The sequence below is a fragment of the Pteropus vampyrus genome, unplaced genomic scaffold, assembly GCF_000151845.1.
Source record: "Pteropus vampyrus isolate Shadow unplaced genomic scaffold, Pvam_2.0 Scaffold71, whole genome shotgun sequence".
NCBI classification, from domain to species: Eukaryota; Metazoa; Chordata; class Mammalia; order Chiroptera; family Pteropodidae; genus Pteropus; species Pteropus vampyrus.
The window spans coordinates 3,530,061-3,541,661 of NW_011888852.1; the positions used below are offsets into that span (position 1 = coordinate 3,530,061).

Sequence of the window (11,601 nt, forward strand, 5' to 3'; positions counted from 1 at the left end):
TCTTTTTCTTAAGAAATAACTTCCCTTATTCCTTTCCAAGACACCCCATTTTCTAATGCCTTCTTCAAGATTTCCTGTTACCGTTTCTCTCTTACAACTCGTGTTTCTCTGTCTCTTGCATTTTCTGCCCTACAACAAATATTTAAATCTCTTCATCATAAAAACTATGAAGCTTTTTCTCGGCCTCCTATTCTGTTTTTTCTTAGCTTTTACTGCCCCAAAAAAAAAAAAAAAAAAATTGAACGTATATTCCAGTTACCACCTTCTCTTCCTGAATTCTCTTTCATTCATCAACCCAGTGCAATCAAGCTCTCAGCCACCACATCTGATCACTGAATCCGGGACCTCTCCTGTGTCTTCATCATACCTGACCTTTCTGACGTGTGGAGAAATTGACAGTATACAAACAAATAAAATGGTAGCTGTTTGATGCCTGTATTTAAAAATATCTGAAATACTTAGAGCGCAAATGGGAAAGTGACACTGTCCCACCATCACAGAAAGGTTCGAGAAAATTTTCTCGGGCGAGACTTCAGCCCTCCTCTCCTTTGTGAACACTTATTTGGGTAGGAAACAGAGAAGAGCAACTCTAACTTTAGGCCTCCAGGAGGAGTCGAACTCAAATACAAAGCCTGTCAATAGCATTGTTATCAAACAAATTCAAGAATTACATTGCCTGCTTAGTCACAAAAACAATTCTGGAGGAAAAAAAAATCATACACACACACACACACACACATATACATACACATTGCAATGATAAATTTTTATTTAGAATATTTAACGTGTCTTCTATATTGAAAACTTCTCTGTAATCTGATAAATTAACTTTTTTTTCTTAACATTCTGTTAGTTTTCATGCAGTATAAGTCTCCTCATTCTTCACAGAAACTCTCTGTGTTACATTTATAATAGTTTTATAAATCTAACACTATTATAAAAGAAAAAGTTTATTTTTATGGAATTTAAAAGTTGTATACATAGTTTAAAGACTTACAACAAAACAAAAATCAGACCCATTCTTCACCCCTGAGACCCACCTAGTTTAGGCAACCACTATGTTATTAGCCCTTTCCTATGTTATTAACCAGTATTTTCTAAATAATATAGTAGTATACCAATGTTCTTTGTTTTCCAATATTTTTACATTTTGACTTTATTATAGTATTTTATCCTTATGGCGTTGCCACTATCCCCTACTAAAACATAAGGGGAGTGACTCGAAGCTGTGCTGTGAGATACTCAGCCTTTACCATAAAGCTTTGGCTGCTTCGTTGTAAAAGAATTTATGTCTAACTCTGTAATCCAACTAAAGAGATCAAGCAAAACAAACAAACAAACAAACAAACAAACAAAAAAAGCACAGAAGGGTTGGGGGGGATCCCTCATTTTCTCAGCATTTGCCCACTGTTGTTAAGTTAGACTTTCAAGTACGTCAATATTGCTTGTGAATATCATTTGTATGTGAACTGTCTGCCACTCTCTTCTTTAAACAACTTTTATTCTTGAAATTAATGGGCTCTTTGCTCTTTGTTTTTTGCCTAAGTTTTCTATATCCCTATCACTAAATTACCCCCAAACTTTCCAATTTTACTAAAAGCCTACTCTAAATACAGTGCATATCAGATATTCTCTCAAATCCTACTCAAGAAGACCCAGTGTTGGTCCTTCCATTCACCATTATTTGGAGAATTCCCACAGCCTCGCTCCTGGGCCAGATCCACCGTTTCTTAGATCTGATTTCTTCCCTTGCAGTAGTATTCGGGTTGTGCACATGTATTTGGCTCTTTCCCGTCCCTTGAGCATTTGGGTTTGCACACCCTTGCTCCAATGGGCTTAGGCTTAGTGATGTGACTTTGACTGATGAAATGTGAGAAGTGACACGTTTTACTTCTGGGCAGAAGCTACAGGAGCCAGCTATGCATAAACTCACTCTTTACCTCCACCTTGGTTGCTGACAGTGGTCCAGACGGTGGCCACGTGGCCTCTCTCGCTCCCTGAGCGAGCGTGATTGACATTGACGCAGTGCAGAACACAAGCCATAGGCATGGGACCTGAGGAAGAAATGACCTTTACTTTTTAAGCCCCTGAGTCTTGGCCACTGTCACAGCATAGTCTGGTCTCTCTTGTTTGACACACTCCCTCGTTTTGGCCGAGCACACCAGGTTTTTGAAAGAAGTGGGTGAAAAATAAATGTTTATGCATGTCTGAAAGTAAAACTCTCCTGTCCTCATATTTGTCGATAGTTTGCCTAGATATTCTGTTTGAGTATCACATTCCTCATAATTTCAAAGTTGTTTTCTCCTATCTTCTATTTTGGTGTTGCGAAGTCTAGTATCATTCTGAATTTAGATTCTTTATATAAACTTTTTTTTCCTGTTGCCTTTTCTTTAACCGTGTGTTCTAAAATTGCGTAATGGTGTGCTTGCTGGGGATTTTGTGTTGTATATTTAATTCCTAGGGAAATTTTTAAATTTCTTTGATAATTTCCTCTTGTCCACATTCCCTGTCCACTCTGCCTAAAATTCCTGCTCAGTGGATACTGACCTTTCAACAGATCTACCCATTTCCTTATCTCTTTATCTCTTTTGTTTTTCTTGTAGCTCATTATCTTTTCTGTTTTCTGGGACATATTTTTAGCTTTGTTTTTTTTTAAGCCTTCTGTTTTTTTCTGTTTGCACTATCTTTGCATGTCAACTGCATAATTACAGTCTTATTTTTCCTGTTGCTTCACTGTCTTTCATTTTTCAGATTTTCTTTTCCGTTTTATTTTTGTTGTTGTTATCCCTGGTCTCCCTTTTCTCCTCTTGATGTGTCTTTCACGTCAGTTGCCATGAACTCTAAGGAATGACTGTAAAAGCGGCGTTGGTAGCTCCGACACCAGCTCCCGCACCCGTAGAGCTGGGGCCAGCTCTCGCACAAGCTAGAGCTTCATACAGCTCTGGGACCCACTCTGGCTGGAGAGCTAAAGCCAGTGCCAGCGGCAAAACTAGCGCCTGCCTCAGAGATAGAGGCAGATTCATCCTTAACTGGCATCAGCTCCTACAGCGGTTGTAGAGCTGAGACCCGTCATTCCAGAACCAGTCGCAGTGCCAGCTCTGGAGCTGCGGTTGCTTCTGCACCAGCTCCAGAGCTACAGCCAACTGCAGCATGAGCTCTTGTACCAGCTCCATACACAGTGCCAACTCCAGCTCCAGCGTCAGTATCAGCTCTAGACCTAGAGTCATCCCTGTCACCAATTCCCACATCAGGTTTGGCCCAGTGCCAGAGTTCAAGTCAGCCCCAGAACTGGAGCCAATTCCATAACCAGTTCTGACACTTCTCCCCGGAGCTGGAGCCAGCTTTGGGCACTAGGGAGAGGACTAGGGCCAGCCATTCACCTAGTGCCAACTTCAGCACCATATCCAGCACCAGCACAAGAAACAGAGTCTGTTCCCCAGTGGAGCCAGCCCAGGCGCCAGCTCCCGTGCAGGTGCGCAGCTGGTGTGGCAGCAGCTCCCACTCCAGCCTCTGAGCCACAGCAGCCGCCACTGTCAGCGCCACCTCCTCACTCGCACTCCTCTCCCTCCCCTCGGAATGGTATCTTGTTTTTTTTTTTTTTTTTTTTGTAGTTTTGTTTTTATGTTTAGTATTCTTCGTGGTTTACTATATTTTAATTTTGTAGTTTATATATGATAGTTTAACAATTTAATCTCGATCATTAAAAAAAGAAAACGATATTAGTGATTAAAGAGTCATATCTATTTTTTATTCTGAACCAGTGTATTTGCTGGATTATTTTCTTTTCAATACTGCTAGAGTATTTTGCTTCGTTTCTTAAATTTTGGTAGATTTTTTCCTACCCTTTGCAACTGCTTCTTTTTCTAATCTTAAAAATGTGAATGGTTCTCAAGAATGAGCCAAACCCTTTTGATCCTGTCTAAGTCTTCTTTGGAGACTTGCCTAATGCTATGCCTTAATATTTCTAAATAAATAATTTCAAATTCTGCCTTCCTTTTTGATACGTGATCATCACTGTAAATCCAAAAAATATAAACTGAAGACAACTTTATGATTTTCCCCAAATGTGTACCCTTCTTCAGTATTTTCAGACTAATATTACCATTCTCCCTGTCATCCATGTTTAAAACTTAATAACCTTATTTGACTCTACTCTCTACTTTAGCTCTTAAATCCAATTTTCCATCCAGTCTTGGCATCTTTGTAATGTCTCTTAATTTTCGTAACCCTATTCAAAACACTGATTTAGGTCCCTGTTGTCTCTTCTGAAAGAATACATAAAACAATCTCATACTATCTCCTCTTGCTCAAAAATGACAAATTACTCTTCTGAAACAGTATTTCTTGAATGAAGTCATGCAGTCATTCACTTTCATTGGCTTTGTCACCCTATAAGTTCCAATATCCTTAGCTTAGCTAAGACTTATTTCTGCCGTTCCTCCATCAGAGATTGCAAGTAAGCATCGCATGGGCTGAAGGCACCTTACAGATGCTTTTGTTTGTTCTGAACAGTTTTTAAAACATTTGGCTCTTTGATCTTTTAGACACGGCATAATTTGGGATGTGTATGTAATACCTGAATATGTACATCGTAAATATCTTCTTAAAAGATCCTATTCACATTAGAAGTTTATATTGATAAAGAGCCATAGTTTTCAAACAGCATCATAAAGACAATGGCATTTAAGAAATTGTAAGAATCTCTTCTTCAGAGTGACATGGTTCTTAGTACGTAAGAATCAGTTTTTTCTTTAAGCTAATACTACAATAAATGTCAAGTATCCCTGATAAATTGTCGCATTTTGTGGGATATTGGTTCGCAGGAAATATAGGATGTATAATGGTAATATGCAAAATAGAGGAGGGTGGTCATAAGTCATTTTGTTAAAATGCAGGAAAAAGAGTTCCCTATAATTGTTTTCAACGAAAATGATTTGAAAGTTTTAATAAGCTCTGCAAAATGCAATAGCAATCTTGTCATTTTGACAAATTTTAGTTAAACATTGTGGTGGTGAAAACACAATGACTTTGCTAAAAATGGAGTCATTTAGGCCTTTATAAGATCATTTCTGTCCCCAGGCTACCACATCTCTTTTCCCAAGTCGTTGATTCTTTCTCCTGGGGAAATGTAGATTCATGATTTGTTGTTCTATAATTCTTTACAAATTTACTTAGAACAGAGAATATTTACATGCCAACACAGGGGACCTCGTTTATGCCCAGCATGTGTGCAAAGTGTTAGAGGGGAATGTGACCAGGAGCAAAGGGCTGACACAGAGGTTATGCTTTCTGTGAAGCCGAATTCATGGCCAGGAAGCTGACCGCTCTGAGTGGCCAGCACTGTAACAGGAAAGTCCCAGAGAAAGAATCTATAGATGAGTGGCTTGAGCGGTCAGTAAGAACTTTTTATAGAAAAGTATCAGGGAAGTATTTATAGTACTATTGAAAGGGATATAATTTTTAATCCAAAAAATGTAATTTACCAGCTATATTTAAAGAGACCAAAAAAAAAAAATTGGAATCACTAGGATAAGCCCGTAACTGAAAAATTGTTTTAAAGCATATTCTAAATACCTCATAAGAAGAATATAAAATAAGCGATATACTCTCATAATCCAAAACATGATATAACAATCACTTATGTTGATCAAACTGTGGAACTACCAGATTATCACAAATGTATTTTCATCTAATCAGCAAAGAAAGACTACATTTGAATATAGTTTTAATATTAAGTATTTTATTTTTTTAATTTTATCTTTTAAATTTTGAAAGAACTTATTTATTATGAAAATATATTTTTCTATGTGCTGTTCAATCATTTGACTGCACATATAACTAGAATATTTCATTTCCAAGTCAATCTAAATATATTGTTTATATTTCTAATTTTCACTTTACAGTCTCAGTGAAAAAGAATTTATATCAAGGACTAAAGTTTTCTACGCTGTTTCCAGTTCTCGCGTGGCTAGCCATTCGGTCTCTGTGGGAAGGAAGCTTTGTGCTGAGAACTCTCTGTGCCTTTCTGTCTCAGTCAAAATTCAAAAGCGCCTTCTACACTGAGTAATACAGTGATATTTGTTAAAAACCTTTTTTTTTTAAGATTTAGAAATAACATCACATGGAAGTTATTAACAGCATCAACATGATCCTTAAACCAGATGTTCCCTTCGTTTACATGCTCGTTCTTCTGACACTTAGTTTGGTTTCTTTTTTTAGGAATGGCAGAATTCTATTCAGAAGAATGCAGGGCTTGCATTTATTGAGCTCATCAATGAAGGAAGGTAATTAATTTTACAATTTTTAGACAACTTGTCTGTACATTTTATTCCACTGGGCAACTGCTATTTCCTACCATCTGTTCCAAAAATGTGTAAGAAAATACGTTTTAATTAAATAATTTACTACACAGGTACAGAAATTAAGTTTAAAATGTTAAACATGTTTTGAGTGGGAAACATGTAACGAATAAAAGGAAAAACTTCAGAAAGTTGTGTGAGATTCGAGCCACATCTCACCGAGTGGTGAAGTTGTTTTACGCAGATCGCATGAACCCAGTCTGCAGCCCCATCTGCCTCTCCATCTGCTTTCAGAACCAGGCTCCGCGTGCGTTCCCTCTGCCTGTCTCAGCTCATGTGAAACGGTTTTATCCGATCATGTCCTGCTATCTGGTATCCAGCTGAAAATGTGAACGACGTTAAATGTAGGAAGTAGAACAGTCTGGTTAGGACTTTATGTATATATACCATTGATAAAATGGTGCTTGTAGTTAAGTTATGTTAGAGCCCATTACTGTATTTTTCACTTTATTATAAGCAGTTGTTCTCTGTGATTTTTCTGATACTTTATTGGCAGTGGATACATTAAGACAGATGTAACTGTCATCATTTTGATGTGTACAGCTTCCGTTAGCCAGAGACCTGCATCCTCTGCCATTTGAGTTTCTCCTCTAATATAGTGTATGCTTTGAAAATAATGACGCAATATTTGGTATAATCTATTTTTTTTATTTGAAACCAGATTTAATTGAATTGATAAGGGAATAATGCTTACTATATTTAAAACTTACCTTTGTCAAGGAAGGTGTCATGAAAGTATGTTTAACAACAGAGTCCTTAAAAATTAGTTTATATATGGTATAAAAACCCATTTTTTTTAAAAAGTAACAAATACAGTTTAGTATTAGTGGTTTTTTTCCTTCAGTATATTATAGTCTCAGAAATAGCCTCTGTTTTTATAATACTTCATCTTATTGTATATTTCTCATTTAGATATTCCATGATTTAATTATTTTTAGCCATGATATTACTCTAAAAATTAAAATAAATGTTGCATTCACTACAAAGCAAAAGGTGCAGGGAAATATTAGTTTTCTTCTATAATGTAAATGATAATTTTACATAATTATAATAACACACTCTAGTTCTTATAATACTTTATTATCGTAAGAGTTGATAATTATTACTCATCTTCAGGTGACGAAAATTAGAAGGAAATTTTTCCCAGGCTACTTATTGTCATATCGGTTATAAAATCTGACAAATTATGTACATGCTAATTTTGCTACTTTGTTTCAACCGTGAAAGGAAAAAATAAAAATTTTGTCATCAGTAACTCTCTGAAGTTAACAGAATTGAATCTCCAGCACTTAAGATTATAGTTATCCTAGAAAAGAAGAAGGGTCGGAAATTTGCTAATATCAAAAGTTTTTAGCTTTTGATAGTTTTATTGTTCAGTGGTATTGTTGGGGTTTATTTTGTTTTGTTTTAGGAAAGGGGTTAGAATTATAGAAAGTAGTTAAATTTAATTTTCTTTGAATTTAAATCCATGAAAACCTCTAAAATGCTCACCATAATGTTCTTTGTGCCATTCTAGATTTGTATTTCTATTTTTACTATCAATTTTTTTCCCAGTAAAGATGATTTGGGACAAAAGTTGAAACACGATTAGCTATAAATATCAAAAATATACAAAAATATAGCAAATGCCTATTCATCACCTATTATATCCAAAACACTGTTACAGGAGCTGGGAATAGAGAAGTGAATGAGACAAACATTAGACTGGCACATAAAGTAATACAAGGGTGCTATGGTAGATGTGGTGTAGGTATTAGTGTAAGGATAAGTCAGGGCACTTAACCTAGTCTGGAGTGGTGCATTCTCTGGGCGATGGTGCTATCAGGACTTTTAAAAGATGTATTCAAGCAAAGCTTATAGCAAAGACAGTTCTTTCGACAGTGCTAGAACAACTGGACGTCCAGTGTGAAAAATAAATCTAAACACAGACTTTATACCATCACAAAAATTAACTAAAAGCGGATCCCAGACCTAAACGTAAAATGCAAAACTATAAAACTCTTAGAAGATAACATAGGAGAAAATCTAGATGACCTTGTTTTCAGTGATGATTTTTTAGATACAATACCAAAGGCATGATCCATGAAAGAAAGAATTGATAGGCTGGACTTCATTTAAATTAAAAACTTACGCTTTATGAAAGATAATGTCAAGAGAATGAGAAGACATACTGCAGACTGTGAGAAAGTATTTGCAAAAGACACATCCGAGAAAGGACTGTTATCTAAAATATGTGAAGAACTCTTAAAACTCAACAATAAGAAAACAAACACCCTGGTTAAAAATGAGCCAAAGACCTTCACAGACACCTCGCCAAAGAAGATACACAGGAAAAGATGCTCCACTTCATATATCATCAGGAAAACACTAATTAAAACAGCAATGAAATACCACTGCACACCTGTTAGAATGGCCAAAATCCGTACACTGACAACAGCAAATGCTGGTGAGGATGTGGAGCAACAGGAACTCTCATCCGTTGCTGGTAGGAATGCAGCATGGTACAGCCGATTTGAAGGATAGGTTGGCGGTTTCTTACAAAACTAAGCGTATTCTTACCATACAGTGTACTCTCCAAATCACACGCCTGTCTATTCAAAAGAGTTTAAAACATGTCCAAATAAAAACCTGCACATATAGAGTCCCTTTATTCATAATTGTCAAAACTTGGACACAACCAAGATGTCCTTCAGGAGGTGAATGAATAATTAAATACCCATTCATTCATATGGCATGTCCAGAAAATGGAATGCTTATTATTTAGTGGTAAAAATAAATGAGCTATTAAGTCATGAAAAGACATGGAGGAACCTTAATTACACATTACTAAATGAAAGTAGCCAATCTGAAAATGCTACATACTGTACGATTTCAACTATGTGACATTCTGGAAAAGGCGAAACCATGGAGATAGTAAATAGATCAGTGGTTGCCAGGGGCATAGGAGGAGGAAGGATGAATAGGCAGAGCATAGATGTTTAGAGCAGTGAATCTACTCTGTGTGATAATATAATAGTAGATACATGTTGTTATACGTTTGTCCAAACCATAGAATATACAATGCCGAGTGAACCCTAATGTACACTGAGGACTTTGGATGATAATGCTGCGTAGTGTCATTATTTCTAACGAATATACCACTCTGGTGACAGATGGTGATAATGGCAATGGTGAGGGAGGAGGAAGAGGGTATTTGGAAATCTCTATCTTCCGCTCAAGTTTTCTGGTGAACTTTAATCTGCTTTAAAAAATAGTCTACTAAAAAAAATGGAGCGAATTCCTTAAAAAAGAGTGTATCTAAATATAATGCCATCATAGTTGAGAAATGAGAGAGATGATCAGGACATAGCTTTGTGAAATTTAAAAAAAAAATAGAGGAATAAAATTCTAGGCCGAGGGAATGGTGTGGTGCAGAAACCTGGAGGCAGGAGGTAGCAAGACATGTTGCTGGAGATCTGTTTTTCAGTCAGCCAACAGCTATTTAATTGCATGTCACGTGCTAGCCACATAGAGACGAGGGTCACCCTCACGGTGGGGATCATCAGCAAGGGCCGTGCCGGAAGGGCTGTGTAAGCTGGGTGAGGCTGCTGGGTGGAGTGAAGAGGTTGGCATAACCTGCAGCATGGCAGGTGGATTTCAGGGCTCAAGACTGGAACGGAGACACCAGTCTGAAGTTTCAGTGATCCTGTTGTCAGAAACTGACGAATAGTGGCTTTGAGGGCAGAAGAAGTGAACAAATTTGAAGTATCTTTTGGAAATTGAATCAGTACAACTGCTGATAGGTTGGACAAGGGGAAAGAAGGAACCAAAGAAACTTGATTTCTAGCTGTAGTAGCTGGATGGCTTATAGTATAAACATAATTTACTTAGAACAGTTCGGAAGGAGGAGCATAGCTTGGGTGAGAGATGTTTTCACTTTAGGTTACACTGAATTTGTAGCTTCTGTGCAGTGTCCAGGTGGAATCGTTGAATAGGCGTTTTGGAATTTGGGTCTCCAGCTCTCCAAAGATACAGCTAGAATGCAGATTCAGTTTTAGGAGTTACCTGCTTGTATGTGTAAGTGGTAGGTAGGAATACAGGTGTGATGCTCAGGGAGTGTGTAAGGTGAGCAGAGAACCTGGGGCCAAGCTTTACTGCAGTTTCTGCTGAGAATCCTTTTCTCCACATCTTCACACGGTTGGCTGTTGACTGTCATTCAAGAAGCAGCTTAAATGTCACTTCTCAGAGAGGCTCCCCTGACCATCTTACTGAGTAATCACCCTTCCATCACGTGACTCTGTTTTAACATTTAATAATGCCATCTCGAATTATCTTATGTTGATCTTCTTCACTAAAATATACTTTCCTTAAGAATTCACCTTATTTGCTGACCTCTCCCTAATACCTAGTTCTCATAGTTCTCAGTCACAAATATTTATTGATGGAACAAAGAATGGGTAGTAGAATGTTTGAGGAGAGATGAATAGTCAACAAGAGTGTTTGTAAGTGAGAATTAAAGGAACCACTGAATTCAGTGACGGGAGGGTCATGTTGATGTCATGCAGACTTCTGCTGGCGAGCCCCAGTGTGTCAGAGGTGCTGGGTGTAGACCACGACCCGTTCTGCCAGAGTCTAGTGGGAACAACAGTCTTTTGTGAAGTACTTATCGATGTAATGAATGTACCAGGGGACAAGTAGAGGGTGCTATGGGAGCAGATAAATGAGGGAAGTCACGTTTAGAAAGTAGTGATGGGGACAGAGCTAAGTCGGTCTGGGTTGAAAAGTGGAAGATGAGAATGGACAGCAAGTATGTACTACAAGTCTGAATAAGAAGGGGAAACAGGGTGGCTGCCGGAGGTGGACAGGGTTTTTAATTAGACGGGTTGGTATTTTTTAGAAGGAAGGACTTGAGCATTTTTAAATGCTGGTGGAAAGACGCCAGTGTGGTAGGAAGGAAAGAAGTAAAGTTTCTGTTCCGTTGACAGTCTCTGAGGAGGCTGAGCCCGAGGGCTGGCCATCACAGAAGAGCATGGAGAGGAGGATGTGCACAGTATAGTTTGGGCAGGATTCAGAGGGGTTCTTTTATGATGTCTTCTTTCTTCTCTGACATGTCAGTAGGGCCATTTACTGAGAATGAAGGAAATTTTTTGGGGGGTGGGGGGGTCATATTTGAGAAGATAGGAGAATACTGGAAATAGCCAGTGTGGAGAAATGAGAGAGAAAAGACTAAGGAAACCTAGGATGCTTGCCAGAATGGTCGGGG

General features: G+C 37.8%; 1 protein-coding gene across 1 annotated transcript in view; it reads left to right on the plus strand.

Moving 5' to 3' along the window:
* NBEA (neurobeachin) overlaps positions 1-11,601 on the plus strand; it is a 600,762-nt gene that overhangs the window by 277,415 nt on the left and 311,746 nt on the right. Inside the window, exon 35 of the mRNA XM_023531608.1 lies at positions 6,220-6,284. Coding sequence (XP_023387376.1) covers positions 6,220-6,284 — 65 coding nt within the window. The remainder of the gene's footprint in view (positions 1-6,219; positions 6,285-11,601) is intronic.